The 18,399-nt window shown below is 33.2% G+C and overlaps 1 protein-coding gene across 3 annotated transcripts in view; it reads right to left on the reverse strand.

Annotated features, from left to right (window-relative positions):
- Positions 1–243: 243 nt before the first annotated feature.
- Positions 244–18,399, reverse strand: part of KIF3A (kinesin family member 3A) — a 53,014-nt gene continuing 34,858 nt past the window's right edge. For 2 of the 3 annotated variants that reach the window (XM_023588231.3, XM_058278446.2), the window contains exons 9-17: positions 17,245–17,343; positions 10,324–10,480; positions 9,767–9,947; positions 9,441–9,551; positions 8,519–8,644; positions 7,003–7,056; positions 6,593–6,661; positions 5,258–5,382; positions 244–3,191 (exon numbers count right to left, since the gene is read on the reverse strand). In XM_023588231.3, coding sequence (XP_023443999.1) covers positions 3,143–3,191; positions 5,258–5,382; positions 6,593–6,661; positions 7,003–7,056; positions 8,519–8,644; positions 9,441–9,551; positions 9,767–9,947; positions 10,324–10,480; positions 17,245–17,343 — 971 coding nt within the window. In that variant the 3' untranslated portion in view covers positions 244–3,142. Of the gene's footprint in view, positions 3,192–5,257; positions 5,383–6,592; positions 6,662–7,002; positions 7,057–8,518; positions 8,645–9,440; positions 9,552–9,766; positions 9,948–10,323; positions 10,481–13,361; positions 13,371–15,446; positions 15,519–17,244; positions 17,344–18,399 lie in introns of all 3 variants that reach the window. The other variant, XM_071209925.1, reaches the window with a different exon arrangement.

Here is an 18,399-nt window from a genome sequence, read left to right on the forward strand (position 1 = left end):
TTGGGTGGAAAGTAAATTTTATCAATGAGAAAAAGCAGATTTAAAAGCATCTCTCCCAAGTTTCTATTCATGATGAGTTCTGTTCTAAAGACCCACAACACAAGTAGGTGTGAAGTTACACCAGCCTCTCTTAACTATTCGGAATTGATGTGCCAAGCGCAAAGAACCTGTCCATTAATTTTGGGATGGAAGTAAACACAAAAATGGATAAGAAGAAACAAAACAAAACATATCACTACAGCATTAGGTAAAGATTTTTATTTCTTATATAACCATGCTGCATGAATATAGACAATACTGATATATACAACTTAAACAAATTCAATTTATACATAAAATACAATGAAAATGTGGCATTTGAAATTAACATAGCAAACTCATTGTACAATTTGTACTTTCTGCCAGTCTACAGTATTGTAGTAATGCTACTGAAGTTATTAATGATTAAATTAGTAAGACTACAGTATAAGTTCAAAGGCACTAGGAAGATCTATGTTTTCTTCCAGCATTCTAAGAACAAAGAATTAAAAAGAAAACAAATATACATATTAAGAAATTAGGTAGACACTGGCGTGCTTAAATGTAAACCCTACCCATTCCTTAATTCACAGCCTTTATAGGACAGAGAGGGAGTTTCCTTAAGATATGAGTTAAGAGGAAAGATACTTAAAAAAACTGAAAAGAATCACAAACAAAAAACCCATTCAAAAACAACTCAATCAGAAAATCATAAATATAGTCTTAAACACACAGATGTAGAACGCTCTTAATTAATATTATACCTAACAATAAACAAAAATGGGGAAAAATATTTCTATTTTAATAACCTAAGTATTAATATATGCAATTACAGGGTTTATTAAAGAACATACTAGAAAATAACATTCTATCAATGCTCCTTTTAATAAATAAATATTACTTTTTAAATTAAAGGGAAAAGAGAATACCCATTCAACAACCTCTTTGCATGTATATGCCATTCATTTTAAATTTGCATGTTTATTCCAAATAATGAGCAAGTTTATTCATCTCTATCCTTTCATGAAATTAACACTGATGTTACAGAACATTTCATCTGTGGGCAGATACAATAAATATGAGGAAACCACAGAACTGTTATGATCAGAGTTAAATGCATAACTCAAAAGTCAATGTCCCCATGTTTTCATATGGATTTTGAGGCCTGGCTTAAAAATCTAATTTTGGTATCTCATAAGATGAATATGTAACGCCCAACTGGTAAAAATCAATTCTAACATAAATGCTTGGGGGTGGGGAGGAAGCAAAATCAGCCTGTTTTAAAGGATTTCTCAAGTTTTTGTCCTTTTATAGATTTCTTTTTTATTATTACAGTAGGAGGGGATAGAAAAAATCCAACATATTGGCTTAAATTTTCTGTAACATTTTAAAGCATAACTAAAAGGTTATTCCTTTCCTAGTAGTTAGATTTTTAAAGGCTAGAAAGATGGACTTTTAAAAAATAACAAGCATTAATCTTTTTTTCCTACTGACAAATGAGTAATTACTAACAGTTAAATGTGCACCATCAAAAACATTTTACAATTGCTAAGATATTCTGTTCACGTAAAGCTTTTACAAGACAAATTCACCTTTAGTCTTTACAGAACCAAAACAATGCCCCACAGAGTAAAGTTATACATTTTTAATTATTTTATACACTACAATGAAAATGCTGATAATTAAATGCAATTCTCAACACCTGGAAAATACTCACCGTACACAAGACATTTAGTACTCTACCTCTGGAATGTACTTTAAATTTACGGGCATATTTTTACTACCACCTCACCAGTTTGCCACCTTCACGCATCCCCACTCTATTCACAGCTTTGTAATTTTAAACCAATATTTAACTAAACGCATTAGAATAACATTAATTTAATAAATACCTAGCTATGATGTCTCAAAATATTTGCAACCAAGGTGTTATATAATTTAAAAACTCATGGAAGAGACATGTGGTTTAGGAGCAGCAAAACTTTAAAAAAAAATTGTAAGTAGCAAATGAAAGAAAAGCAGTTCTATTACAACTTATTTTACTACAAAATAAATAGAAATTTTATTTTTTATTTTTATAGGAATATAGTTTTAACTGGATTAGTCAATAGTAGAAATTCAGGGAATAATATTTTTATAAAATATGAAAAACAAACTTTTAAAGACAGAGGATTAGAAGATATCTTTCTTGCTTACTTGCATTTTCTGGAAAATGGAGACCCTTCTCAACTGGCAAATTCAGGGCAATTTCCATCAAAACTGAAAACTCAGATGCAGGAAAGTGTCCATTAGTCACATTTCAAGTAACGTTTGAAAAATACACAAAAAGGCAAAGGTAAAGTGATGAGCGTTTTAGGATTCTTACTTTTCTGCAACTATGGCACCTTTATACTTTGGTACACTTAAATGTTTCAAGAGAAAATGAAATCAGAATGAAAAAAGTATATTTAATTTGAACTCAAGGTAGCAAAAAAAGGCCAGAACAAGTTCAGATAAAACACATTTTTAACTTAAAAAAAAAAAAAGTACACTTCCAAAGATTGGCTGCCATATTAGAAAATTTTCTACAGAAGACCAACAAGATCAGTCATCTCACACTTAAAATGCAGTGAATTTAGTATAAAAATGAGGACATACTTAGGGTAGGGTTGGTGTGAGGATGGAGTCTTTTCTTGGATATGCAACCGCCCATACATTCAAATATAACAGTGCAACACAGGACAATTCAGTCTGCTAGTTTTTATGTGCAAAACAGGACATAATTTTTTTTCCTATTCTGAAATTCTAGTTATCTAAATATAAAGTAGTGGGGTAAATAGCTAACAGATTTACATATATATTTAAACTGCAACCCTGTATAATATGAGCTGCTCCCCCATCTTCCCTGCACAATACAAACTGAAGAGTAATATGACAATTTGAACAGTCATCAGTTGTACAATTTTAATATATTAACTTAATACAGACTAAAAGATGTCAGGCAAATTATTATTTCCAGTCTTACTTCACGATTTACAGCTTCCATTATTCAAGATTACACAGAAGTCTTCACTGTTTTAATGAAAGATTTTGTCCAGGCATTAGGATATCACTAATTTTTACTGTGACTTTAAGTCTGTAACATTTATTGAAGTAAAGCATCAATTACAGTTTCAGGCTTTGTAGAACGCTTTCTGTTTGGAAAAGGGAAAAAGAAAATGTGAATATTTTCCTAAAAGTCTAAAATGCACACACTTCCTCCTTGTGTAGTAGATAATACAGGGAGTTTGGAAATATAGCCCAACTGTGTTTGACATGCTTCACCATGTTAAGTGATCAATTAAAGCACCCCTTTCTCTAGGTGAAGGGAAGGTCGTTCAGGGTAGGTGCAAGAGGATGGCATCCCACCCCTTTATGCCAGAATGATGAGGCACTGGGGGGATGATAATTTCCAAAACTGAATGAGATGATGTGGCCAGGTAAGGGGGCTGCAGCCTTGCCAGATCTGAGCCCCTTCGATTATGTCTTCTAGAGTATGTGAAAGGGGCAGATGTATTCAGTAATATTCAGAGACACAAATCATCTGAGGCATCACTTCACAGATACTTACGTAGGGACTGATGGAAATGTACTCAATGTACCGTATTAGCTGCAATTTTGCTCAGCACATTGAACTTTACCAATGAGAAACATCACAGTGAACATATTACATAATATAAAGTAAACTCAAGAAATCATTTGTTGTGTATATGTGCTTATGTTTAAGACCACCCTATCATTTATTTAGGGTTTTCATGATATACAAGCTATTTCTGGAACAGAGATGCCAGGCTTGGCTCACTTAACTTTGGTCCCCCAATTTTTTTTTTTTTTTTTAAGGATAAAACAAAAATGTATATGTTTTCTGAAAACTATCCAAATCTTGTTAAGCTGTTTGTTCTAGGTCCACATAGTTTTTTGGTTTTTATTTTTTTTTGTTTTTTTAAAGCTTCGTACGTGAAATCTAAGTTTTTAGGCAATCTGGATTTCTGGCTTCTCTTTAGAAACGAGAAGATCCAGAACCGATGGATGCTATTCCCACAACTAAGTAGGAACAGAGTAGCAGCCACTTGCTTTAGCCAAAACTCTCTAGTTTGCCCCAGTCCCTACCACTTCCTATTTGTCTTCTACACTGAGGCCAGCTGTCATGCCACTTATCATCACACTTGCATTGTTTTTGTTACAGCAGAGTTAAGAGGAAAACATTTATATTAACTGTGGAAAATTGAAAGATATCTCTAGAGGGGACTGTGTTCCTTATAACTAATTTGCTTTACTCCATAACAATATCTGAATGACTTTTGTAGACACATTAAAGTTTTTAACCCCTGGCTTAAGTTATAAAGAATATAAAAATTTTTACACTTTTAATATGCACCTGATGCCCCCACCAAGCTCAATTTCCCAAATTTATAAACATCAGGTTTGCATATGTGAGACTATGTAACACAAAAATATTAAAACCACACAACTTGACTCTACATGTAACTCAAAAGCCCATGTCCTCAAAACATGGACAAAAGAAGCTTATTATTTCTTACCATTTCAAGAGCCCCAAAGTCTTATTACAATCAACTTGAAAAAAACCTTTAAAGTAGAATACACTTGATGTAAGGAAAGGGAGAAAAAATCGCCCTAGGTTTGTGTGATCAATACATGTAGACTAACCATGAGTCAAAACCAGGGCTGGAAGGAATGGGAAAGATGGTCAGACAAGTTTTCCCTGATAATTGAGGAAATCAAGGCTCTCAGGGGAACAATATTTAAGATTAAATATTTAAATATTAAATATTTAAGAAAATTTAACCAGCTGAATATCTTGGGAGTTTATCTAGGCAAATTAACATCTCACCGGAAGAATTAAGTGTAAGATACAGGAATTAAACCAGCTTGTATATATCTGGAAAGAAAAAAGTGAGCTATGAAAATAAATTCTATTACTCAGAAGGGCTAAAGAAGTTGGAAGACCTTCTTTCTTTAGCAAGATTTAATTTATTAAAATTGTAGCTGCATAAGGACTTTAAAATTAAGTTTCTTTCATTTTATTTATTTTTCTCAGTGTTTCTTAAATAAACTAGTATTAAATTAGATTTTTATCACAATATCATAATATAGCCAAAATATGTGTCATGTTAACTAAATAAATCTTAATTTCCTTTAAATGTATCTAATTAGAATATTTCAATGCCTTCATTGCATGGGCTTCAAGGACAATTCTTACCTTCTCCCAGTCTTTGGCCTTGCTTTCCCCTTTGAAGTCCGTGGCCTTTCTAATTTCATCAAGGACTGCCGTAAGCTCTCCTCGGTATAAGCAAGATACACATGGGAAAGGTCTACTTCAAAGGGCTAAGTAAAAGAAACAGACACAAGACTCTCATAAAAGAAAAAGCTAAACCAGATTTGGGTGAAGATTTAAAATATTAAACTAGGGGGAAAAACCCACGAAAGACAAGACCAAATAAAGTCTATAAAATAGTATCTTCTAATCTCAGTATCACAAATGTATTCACTAAGAGTTAGGTAACTGGAATAAAAAGCCCCAAATCACTGAACATTTCCTTAGAAGTAAAGAAAAACAGTTGTTGCTTGTCCTAAAGCTGATACCTCTTCTTGATGACCTACGAGTAGAGCAGCTTTGAAAAGTTCCATGACCCAGAAAGGTAGTGAAAAGAGGAACAAATCCCAAAGATCTACTCCATGCCACATTTTCTTTTCTTTTTTTTTCCTGAATGAAGCTTTTTTGTTTACAGACAGTTCTCAGCTTGTTAGAGAGCTGCAAGGTGGTTGAATAAAAGAGATGCCTCTTGGTTGGGCAAAGGGCTTCAGCCTTCAGAAGTTTGTCAGATGGTCACTCATCTTCTTGATGAGTTTCACCTCCTTGTCAAGGAAATGGCTCTCCAGGAAATCACAGAGATGAAGGTCTGTATTGGCAGAATTCAGGGATGCAAATCCAAAAGGACCTGGTTCAAGCTCTTCTCCAGGGCTGTGGAGGTTTCCTTGGAATCCAGGGTCTTACCCTATTCATCTTGGGATGACTTCTGTACATCCTGGAAGAGGGTGCAGCCTAACCGCTGGTTTTGCACCTTCAAGAGTCAATCGGCACCCCTGTGCTTCTTAGGAACTTTGCCAACTGGTGGAATAAGTGGCCCATGCCCTTCAGGTACACATCATCATAATTGAAATAGAAGTCCAGAGAGAGGGAGGTGTAGAAGGCGTGCAGATGCAGGTTGACCAGATGGTTAATGGAGGCCTCCACTTCAGTGGAATATTCCTGAAAGATCTGGGAGCTCATGGTTGGTAGAAAATGAGGAGCTAACAAATCTGCGGGACCACCAAAAACACTGTTTCCATGCCACTTGCGTGGTAGAAATGATAAGCCTACCATCGAGACAGAAAATGAGAACTGAAAGTAATCACCCCATCGTAGATCTCTACCCCAAAAGATGAGCCCATTTTCCTGCAGAGCTGATGAACAGATCTCAGGTTGAAAACATAGTTTAATGACCCATATTCCTATAGAGGAATTAACTGTAGTTAAAATAAAAAGCACTCTTACATCTTTTTCCTTTTTATCAGGTACTGGAGTTTGCTTCCTCATGTTATTTCCTGTGTAGGCAACACATTTCTCAAAAAAGAAAAAAAGGGGGCAGAGGAGAATTGTTAGTAATTAATAACTGTGAATAAAGCAAACTAATTTAAGACATGCCAATGTTACACTTGTAAAACATGCTTTGCATGTTGGAGCAGAAAGGGACCCAGAGGTCATTCAGTCCCATGTAGCCCCTAAGCTATATTTTCTTCATTGAATATTCTGTGTGTGATAGTTAATTAGAAAAACATCTTATCCTCCTTACTGGATTCTCATCCCGTTCATCTCTGGAAACCTTCCCCATGGTAGCCAGCACAATTCCTAGTCCATAGGAAGTACTCCATAAACAGTTCATGAAAGAATGAAGCAATACTCACTAACTGCCATTCTCCTATGTCTTCATTCCAATGGACATAGTTTTCAATCATTTCCTTTTAAAAGAGTCAAAGATAGTCAACTTTTAATATTTAACAATATTTAAAACATTGAAAAATACTTGCGGAACTAAAATCTTAATCTATAAAGTGAAAACGGTAAATCTCAAAACATTATACACTGCATGAAAAACTTCTTATAAATTTAAAAACAAGATTTAAAATATATACTTTTTAGGAATGTAATATATATCTATATGTTAGAAAAAGAAAAAGAAGGAAAAGCAAGGGAATGAGGAACACGGGATTCAGGATGATGACTCGGGTTTGAAGAGGCAAAGGGATGGAACAAATCGGGGGGAGTCATTTGGATAGACAGAGGTTATTGTCAACATCTGAGTTTTTATTTTGGATGATGAGTTCAAAAGAGTTCATTACACAATAACTAATTCAATAACTAATTAAATAAATAAAAGCAGGCCATACAAGGACTAATAAGGAGAGTCTATCATCAGCTAAGGATTAAGATTTATCCAATATGGTTCACCTGAGGCCCAAAGGGGAAAAAAAAACCACTAAGGCTTATTTACAGATAAATTTCATAAGCTGTACTGAGATTCTAAAAATCAATTTGTTAAAGTTTACTAAAATATACTGGAAAGAGAAATGTGGGGTAAAAAAAAAAATAGAGGCCAAGATTTTCAAAGCATACTGGTATTAAGGATTAACATCCAGGGAAGTGGACTTGGTCCAGTGGTTAGGGCGTCCGTCTACCACATGGGAGGTCCGCGGTTCAAACCCCGGGCCTCCTTGACCCGTGTGGAGCTGGCCATGTGCAGGGCTGATGCGCGCAAGGAGTGCCCTGCCACGCAGGGGTGTCCCCCGCGTAGGGGAGCCCCATGCGCAAGAAGTGCGCCCCATAAGGAGAGCTGCCCAGTGTGAAAGAAAGAGAAGCCTGCCTAAGAATGGCACCGCCCACATGGAGAGCTGACATAACAAGATGATGCAACAAAAAGAAACACAGATTCCCGTGCCGCTTACAACAGAAGCGGACAAAGAAACAAGATGCAGCAAATAGACACAGAGAACAGACAACTGGGGTGGGAGCGGGAGGGGAGATAATAAATAAATAAATCTTAAAAAAAAAAAAAAGGATTAAAATCCAAAGGCTCAGAGAAAAAGTGCAGAGGTTCTGTTTATTCTAGTTTCATGGTAAAGGAATGTTGAATGAATGAACTGAACCCATACCATGATTTTGACTGCAAATACACGAATCTGAGTTCCTCCAAAGAGCAGAAAAATTCTTATTTAGATACTTAGATATTCATATGGAGAATTATGTCTTGAGAAAAGTTAATAGCTGAAGTGAAATGTGATGGCATTAATTTCAGAAAATTTTATAGTTGGTAAATAAAATATGTATATTTACTATCAATGAAATTAGAAATTATATTTCCCCGTTTTTCAACCCCAGCCAAGTGACATATCTAAAATCTAGGTCAGTGAACTTCCCTCTTACCTGATAATCCTGAGGTATAAAGTTATCAATAATAAGCATCTGAAGTCGAAGCTCCCGGCTAAGTTGTCGAATGTTCTCCAGTAGGCCTTCAATTTCTCGCTGATGTTCTTGCTGGAGATCGGCCATCTATCATAATACCCATGAAAACATTACAAACAAGTTTTGCATATAAAATAGTACTGTTTAAATAGGGAACTTGACTAAGAAACGTATGAGAACTTACCCAGTTCTTTCACAAAGGCAGTGCATGGAGTTATGGAGTTTCACTGTCTATTACCATTTATTACATGTTATTAGTTATGATAGTAAAGAAACAATTTCAGCTTAATAACTAAAATTCAAAATTGCACATCAAATGGAGATGTTTTATTTCTTTACAATTATATGTATACATAATGATTTCTTTAAGATTCTTAAATGTACTTAATGCAAGAAACTTCTTTTTAAGAAAATTCTGAGGGAAGTGGATATGGCTCAAGCAATTGGGCTCCCGTCTACTATATAAGAGGCCCAGGGTTCAATGCCCAGAGCCTCCTGGTGAAGGCAAGCTGACTCATACGGAGTGCTGGCCTGGCAAAGTACTGCCCCGCACAGGAGTGCTGGCCCACACAGAGAGCTGGCGCAGCAAGATGATGCAATAGAAAGAGACACAGAAGAGAGATAATAAGAGACACAACATATCAGGGAGCTGAGGTGGCACAAAAGAATGATCACTTCTCTCCCACTCTGGAAGGTCCCAGGATTGGTTCCTGGAGCCACCTAATGAGAGTGAAAGCAGATACAGAAGAACACACAGCGAATGGACAGAGCAGACAATGAGGGGGGGGGGGCGGTGCAGGGAGAGGGGGTAGAAATAAATAAATACATCTTAAAAAAAATAAAATTCTGAGCTACATTAGTAGGTAAATTCTAAGAGACCAACCTCTGACTTTGCAGCCATCAGCATAGTCCAAACTTTCTTCAATTTCTTCGTCTTTCCCTGAGCCTCCTCTTGTAAACTGGTATATTTTTCTTCAATATCCAAGCGTTCTTGCTATGACAAAAATTGATGAACTTTAGAATAATATACTTTGTGAAATCACAAATTTCATTATTTTACAAATGACATAAACATTCAGCAACCATTACCTTGCAAAGCAATTTATAATCTGCGTTTAAATCTCATGAAGATTACAGATTTTTAGCTTTAAACTGGTAAAGTTAAATATTTTAGGCAAAATGTTAAACTAAAACAAAATGTCATATAACCTCTTTTTCCTCAAGTTCTCTGCGAAGCTGCTCGGCTCTTTTCCTCCTTTCTTCCAGTTCCATATTAGATTCTTCAAGAAGTTTCTCTTGTTCCTCAGCTTTTGCTAACAAATCAACACCACCAACAATGACCTTCTTTTCAAGAGCAGACAACTTTTCCAACAAAGACTGATGCTCTTGTCTGTTGATTAAAATGAGAATACTCTATATTCATGGATGATCTATTCTTCTACCATTAATATCGTTTCCCAAATTTAACAAGAATTTGGATGTACAATTTCAAAATATTCCTCTATATAGTATTAATTTATGATTTAACAACCTACAATTCAAATTTGCTATTTTTCAATCCTCTCACACAGACATGAAATAACGAAAACAGATCTACATTTCTAAAATACTTACACCACATACAATGGAACCATTCTATCCAAAAACAGCTAAATTGGAAACAAAAAATCAAACTATTTAATTACTATTCAAGTTTCTTGTTTACAATCCTATGAAAAATACTGAAATTTTAAATCATGACTCCATCTCCATTCAAAAATACTCACTGAGCCTTAAGAAGATCTTTTTCCCGTTTCTCTAATTCAGCTCTAGCCTTGTTTCTTTCTTCTTCTTCCATGTCAAGCTTTGTTTCAAGTGCTTTCCTCTCCTCATCAATTTTTGCTTGCATTTCAACCATCTTATCTGGGGAAACTTTCTTTTTACCTAATTGAGTTGTTTAATTACAACAATCACTAAAATGCATCAATGTTTCAGACTTGTGCAAATTATCTTCAGTGGACAACTCCCTAGATTCTTCAGCAATACAAACCCAATTAACATGTTAAAGAAATCAAATAAACAATATACTTCATTTCAATTTATGTTCCAAGAAGAACTTTTTAACTAACTGCTAAATTCAAACTGTTGTCCAATTGTGCATTGATAACTAAGAACAAAAGTAAGTAAAAGAGAAGCAAAACAGATGAGCAGAGAAAAAAGAAAAGTTTAATAGGAAAATAAATTTAAAAAGCAAAAATCTGTGTGTCCCCAAGTAAAATATATTATTCTTTAGTTACTTTTTTCTGATAAATAGGTACAAAACCAAGTGTATTTTCAAAATATTGCCCCCCAAATCCCATGAAGTAAATGCATAAATAAAAGCCATGTATATATACAAAATACACAGATAAAAATATTAGGCAGAATTTATTATCAATAAAGTATTTTTAATATATTTTTCATAGTTCTAAAATTTTTGTTTAATAAAAGTATTGGAAAGTATTTTATTTCATAGTGTCCTTTTAAGGGAAGAAATTCCACACTAATTATATAACAATTACATAGTATTAACTAGGCATTTCACAGTTGCTTTGCTGCCATGATACATCATCATACACTAAAAAAACAACTAAACTAGCTCATTATCATGTCAAATTCAGGGCCACAGTATCCTCCCTAAGGCACATTAGACATGCCTAGTGTCAAATATAAGTTGAAATACTACAAAATAATAAAGTGGAAACAAATATAAGTTGAAATACTACAAAATAATAAAGTGGAAATATAGTCTCGAATTGTTTTGATTATAATGTCTAATAGACTGTTTTATATACATGTACTAGGCGCTCACTAAAAACTTATAGGATGAGTTTATTAAGAAAATGCAAAAAGAATAAAAAACCAGCCTATCAAACGTAATGAAACTAACCTAAAGATAATTCATTTCTGGTAATACTATTTCTTTGAAACAGATTTTCCTTCAGGAAACTGATCAAACTTTTCGTAGAACTGATCTGTGACTCTCCTGAAAGCTCTCTTAACTTCCTTCCCAAAGGACTACAGAAGAAGTGTATAAACCAGAAGAGTTTATAGATCACTAATGATTCTACCCAAAAGTTAAACCCTCTTCATAACAAGGAGAGAGAACTGAAAAATAATTATGATGGAGATAAATACCTGTATACATTCTTTCAGGAACCATGAGACAGAGAATCATCCTTAGATTTTAATTCTTTAGGAGAAAATTATATATATAAAAAAACAACTCAAGGATTTAAAATACATTGCCCTTCAAATCTATAGAAATATAAGTCTGAGGCAAACCTAAGCCACAAAACAAAACAAATAAGTTAAATAAAAGATGAAATAAAAAGCACTGATCCAAATTCATGCTCTGGTGTGGTGTGATTCATTGCATTCCAGAAGTCAGGATATAGATCTAATTCTATTTACTTTTTTGGCAAGTCAGCTGTCTTGAGCATTCTGGAATATGCTGTGTTAAAAATAAGTTTTTAAAAAACAACAATTTAACTCCAAATCCCAATGAATTCATAGAAAGGTGTGCCCATCAGTAATACTATTTCTTAGAATCTGTGAGGCAAAGGTATAAGTTGAGGTATAAAACACATGCATTTAAAAAACTGTCATTTCCTTTCCACCTGAGAATTGCAAATATTTAAAGAAATAAAAATGGCAAAAACGTTGACAAAAAAAGTTTTTGTGACAATATGGATACTAACAATATGAAGAAATGATCTGAATAACAGATGAACATTCATACTTTTAGATTTGGAGGGTTCTAATTGTTTTTTTAATAGTTAAAAACATAGTTTCAAAATGCATAAGAGGCAGTAGAATAAAAGACAGAATTTATATGTGAAAAGACGAAAGCACATGCCTATTGATGAATTACTACTATGCCTGAATTGGAGTAAGTCATTCAAAATAGTTCAGGTAGTTTTTCAAACTGATGTTTTAGCAACAAAAACGAACAAACTGATGTTTTAGCAACATGATAGTTTAATATTAATCATGCATCCATAGCCAGGTTTGGTTTAAGAAATAGCATATTAAGTAACATATTAATCTAGTCAGACTCATTTTGAAAAAACATTCTATTTCTTCCCTAATAATACTTGCAAGTAAATGTAAAGATGTACCAACTTCCCTAACCATGCATTTTAAAATGTGAAATCACTGGAAGTAACTAATACAAACATTATTATTTATTTAAAGAACAAAACTGAATCAACCAAACCAAAAGCACAAAACCTTCTTCTAATACTGCATGATAAGAGTTTAGCACAAAATTTCAGGTAAATAAATATTTAAAAATCTGAATGTCATAAAGAGTACTTAATTAAGCCAAACAGGAGCAGCAATATTTTAAATTGCCCTTTGCCTTTGTCATATCCTCTAACCAAAACTGTGATGGTGAACTCTACCAAGGGAAAGTTAAAGAGAAGAATTTCAGGAAAGTGTTAATTGAATGAATTTTATTTTCATTATATGAGCACCCATGGGCACAGGTAACCAGGCAATTAATTTCTGGCTACAAAAAAGTAGAAAATAGTTGAATGTAAAATCATTTACATCTATATTGCCAGATTTAGATTTAATAAGTCTTTAAGAATTTAGGGGAAAAACAGCAAGTTTATTTTAAAAAAAGTTAAATTCTCCTTGAAGGACTTCTTTTTAATACAAAAAAAATGAATACTTACCTTGTAAGAAAAAATTTAAATAAAAAAAAAAAGTAATATAGTTAAAACAGCAGTTTTTTTAGGAAATAATTGTACCATGTGGAGTGCAAATCAATCACACCAACCTGCTTGATCTTGCAATAAGAAGTAGTAAGCAAATCGTAGACAGGAAGCATGAGCACAGAGATGAGGAGGGAAAAAATAGAAAAACATTATTTCTTTTGCAAAACAAAGAAAAAGTACAATAGCATTTATTTATAGTTTAAGTATAGAAATAAACCAAATCATCATTGAAGCTGAAAGAGAGCCCAGGTAAAACGAAAGCATATTCAACACAATGAGTGATATAATTTAGTCTAAGATTACAATTCAAATCAATCTCCAGACTTCACATTGATTCCCAAGCTCCTACAAATATAACAGTATAATGGTAGACATGAATTAGGAACCTGCTGAGAGCTTAGAAGTCATCAAAAATGGCGAAGCAGAAATATAAGCCAATTAAGAAATTACTCTAAAACTAACAAAATTCACGCTGTCCATTTCCAAAAATTCCCAATGGAATGTTCCTTCTAGTATAAGGACCAATTACAGGTGTGCCTCCCTTTAAGAAAACCCAACACAAAAATCTCAAGTAACAAAACCAAATTATAGTAATTTGCACAGATTATGTGATTAACAAAAGGATTTAATGAAGAATTTTTTAAAACAGCAAGTTGTCTTAATGCAGGCATACTGTGATTTGATTTTCAAATTTGATTTATAAGGAATTTTTTCAGAAAAAATATTTGTTACATAAAGTGAAGTACACCTGTATAATAATGAACTTACATTCAGTCTATTAGTGAATGTTAAGAGTAACTGTAATAATGATTTTATATAAGAAAATGACCAACTGATGATTCAAGCAAAGGATACCTAAAAAAGGCCATTTGCATTTTTAAAAAGACAGAGTACATACAGGTTATAAACAGCAACCATATGCTGGGAAAACCATCTCCCTGCTTTCATCAATGCACCCACAACACAACAAAATAACTTAACATTATATGCTAGGTAATCATACAGCAAATAAAACTTCTTGAATTGAACAAAGTATAATTCATTTCATAACATACTTCATATAACTACTCTTTAAGAATGAAGGTGAATTTTAAAAGGCGAATTAAATCACAATGCTTCCCCCTCAGATATTTTTCTCGTGTTTCATAGTTTGTAATACAAAATAATACCTCTACTTTGTTTCTAAAGAAGTATCATGTAGTATTTTAAAAATTATCTTCTGAAATTAGTTGTTTTGGCAAAGTGCCTAATAATTGTCAATAGAGAAAAAGATTTCTAGTATTCTTGGAATTTTTCCTCTAGGAAGCTAGAAGCATAAGAACAACAGCCAACTGTTTTTGTTATTAGTTTTAGAAAAGGTAAGTATATAGATAATGCTTTAAAAGACAGTAAGCTGCAAACTAGTATAAGAAAGGATCACCTCCTTTTTCTTTTGAAAATAAAATATAAATAGATAACAATTTAATTAATTAAAGTTTAATAAAAAGCTTCAATAGATCCTACATAAAACTCTTTTTATAGATCTCAATTCTCTAATCACATCTAAGAAATTTCCATTAAAATCTATTAGGTAATTTGGAAACAGGGATCAACGGCCACTTGAAATCAAATACTACTCATTTTCTCTTTACTTGCTTCAAACTTTACATTTTTCTTTATTTGGAAGCTTTCAATCTTAAGCTATCCTTAAGAATAGGTCACCCACCAAAGTAGAAAATCCTTATAACAGTAAAACATGTTATAATGGGCACTGGTTTACTTCCAAATACAATTTATACTTTTAGAAAGTCAGAATAGAATGTGTTGTTACATGTTCCTTATCCTGATTAGGATTAGAAAATTATCATCAAGGAACTAAAAAATTATTCTTATATACAGCTTACTAGCTCTCTTTACATTATCTCAATTGCAAAAGCATGACTCTCTCTTCCATTGTCTCAAACATAAGCTTAAGCATATGTTTTAACAATTATGGTTAACTGGAAGCAATGAAAGGGGGGAAAAGTCATCACATGCTTTGGTCTACTGAGAAATCCAATGTGTATTCTTCAAGTAATGACAGGGAACAGTGCAGCATTTCTCAAATGAAGCTCATGGGTTATGGAAAAGCCAAAGCTCTGTTAGAGAATTTAAGAGCTACCACTCACTAGGCAAGAACTTATCCAGAGGTTTCTCTATGACAGAACATGTGGAGTCTGAACTACTGCTGCTGCTACTGCCTGGAAAACAAAGAAATGAGCCCAACGGGAACCAAATAAAGAAGAAACAAGAAAATGAACACATTCACAGAGAAAAATTCAGTTCCAGAAGAAAGAATTTTAAAGGACAATCAAACTTTGTATTAAAGAACCCAAATCTTCACCCCCCTCACCCCCACCCCCGCCCCGTGAAAACTAGTCTTGGCAGTCTAGCAAGTATTCTCTCTTCATAAGGCTGTAACTGGGGAATTAGAAACAGTATGCCTTTAAGCATGTGCTATAAGCAAACCCTACTACTCACATAAACACAGTAATTCAGAGGGTTGAAATTACAAGAATAAAAAATAAAGAAGTTATTTGGTGACATTTAGGCCTATTTAACCTATTTAGGTTGACAAGTTGAAAGAAATGAATTTTAAAATGTAAAAAGCCATGTGTGACTAAAATTACAGGAATAACAAATTATCCTTCTTTATGGCCAGGTTGGTCTGTCTCCAGTTTCACTCTCTCCTCTCCAAAATATCAGTCTACCAGATAAAATTGTTTATGCTTAAGGTTTCACAGCAAAAAGTAGGAAAGTCTCACTGAAAAAAATTAATTTCTAAGCCTGGAAGGAAGGAATTACTATTACATATTTTAACATATTAAATAGTAGTATTTTTATCTACTGAAATTTTGTATTTTGGAAAGAATAACTCAGTCTGTGGAAAAAAATTGGTGTGAACACAAAACCAATTCTCTCAATCAGGGAACAGCAAACATTTTCTGTAACAGCCCAAACACTAAATTTTATAGGTTTTGCAGGTTATACAGTCTCTATTGTGAAACTAAACTCTGCCATTACAATGTGAAAATAGCCATACTATATGTAAAGAAACGAGCATGGCTGTTTTAGTAAAATTTTATTTACAAAAACAGGTAGTGGACTGGATTTGGCACTCAGGCTGTACACTTTGCTAACTCTTGCTCTAAATCATTTTTTTCCTACCTTTTAAGGTTAGAGAATTTTATAGTTTTTAAGTTTTCAAAGTTTGGTACTCCTGATCATGCAGGGATAGGTTTATTTTCAGCAAGATCATTTTAATAAGATAAGCAAAATATGTACCAACTCGAAAATAATGGTCCATGTTAACAGAAGAGATTTCTGAAATAAGTAAATATTTAGGGTAAAAAGGTTTGAAATATAGGCCATTATAATATGTCTTTCTCTCGTTTGCATGTTATTCTATATCCTTATCACATCAGTCTTAATTCCCACTTGGTAGCAAATGCCCCACGACAGGATACAATTGAGAGTACATTTTCTAAAGGAAAAAACCAATGCAAGAATAGTATCTTCATACAAAGCTATTGTTTAAAACTTGAGTGATTTCTAAAGGCTAATCTTGCTTGAGTAAACTCCACAACATCCCAATTTACTAAGAAATTTTAGGTTCCAAAGAAAGAAAGAAAATCCCTACATAAAATTAAAACCCCACATGAAATTTTAAAATATTGTATCTACTATCATAAATTTTACAGTACTAACTGCTCAATGGTATTCAGATTCAGCTATGAACAGGAGATCAGTAGAGGAAATCAAAATAATGCAAAGTTAATCAAGGTATGGCATACTTTCTCTGTTTTAATTGCAACCATCATTAAAAATGACCAAATAAAAAGGCTTGGGCTCCTAAGGAATGTTAAACCATCAACAGATTGTAAACCCATTTAATTTCTAAAAATTAGAGCACTCAAAGGAACTTACCCCTTCTTTTTTTCCTTTTTTCTCCATCTTCTCCAATCTCACCCTCTTCATCGTCTTCCTCCTCTGATCCACTGATATCGGAGCCTGATATTTCTTCTCCTTGGATGAGAAATGTAATACAATTTTTATTCTGTACCGAAGTCACTGGCTATTTAGGAAATGCCTATATAAATATTATTTATTAAGTTTCTATTCAATCAAACCTTACTTAAATACTCCTACACAGTATATCGGATTTGGATATCACAGACATGGATGCTTTATTGTTAAAGTTCCTAAAGAAAAGCTAAATTCTGAACCATTAAAATTCTGAATCCTTAGTTTAAGTACAGTTCTAAATAAATACAAAAATTACATATTAGTTATTTTAACCTTTTAAAAATGTGAGCATTTTCTCCTGTTTTTTCTGTTATTTTTAAATCACTCATTTGACCTATCTATTTTTTATGAGCCATAAAACAGTCATCTAACACAGCAATCCCACTTTTAGAACTCTCTTGCAAAAATATATATATCTCAAAATAAGAAAAGCTTATTTATACAAAAAATGATAGCTACATATTAACTTAAAAATAAAACAAAAATATCCAATGAAAAGGAATGATTACAATAATACTAATACAGAGAAATATTGTCTTATCTCTAAAAGTTACTTTAAAATACCACTGCCCATATATGAAACATCAAAGAAAACAAAGGTGATTGAGAGGGGAGTAAAATATACACTATTCACAGCCAGGTTATATTTAGATCTATAAATAAAGGATGGAAAGAAATCACAGAATCTTGGAAAGAAGAAATTTGTTTAAAATATTTTCTTCTTTGGCTCTGGAAGCAACAAAACCCTGGTAGCAATGAGCATACCTATTGCCCAAATGTTTGTTTCCAGCTACCATTCTCCAATGAAAGGAACTAGAGAGAAATAGATGTTTCTAATGCCAGGAAAGGGAAAATACATAATGAACCTAGAACATCTTTGGTGTCAGAAAGTAAGGAAGTACTCAAAATAAATATGACAGCATATTGAAAAGATACAGGAACTACCCTGAAGGAGCTCCTACTGGCCAAAGCTGGGACAATACGAGCAATAAAATAATATTGTGTCATAATCCACAGACCAAAATAAATATCCATGAGTTGATATTGATATAAATA

This window comes from Dasypus novemcinctus, chromosome 2 (genome assembly GCF_030445035.2).
Source record: "Dasypus novemcinctus isolate mDasNov1 chromosome 2, mDasNov1.1.hap2, whole genome shotgun sequence".
Taxonomy (NCBI): domain Eukaryota; kingdom Metazoa; phylum Chordata; class Mammalia; order Cingulata; family Dasypodidae; genus Dasypus; species Dasypus novemcinctus.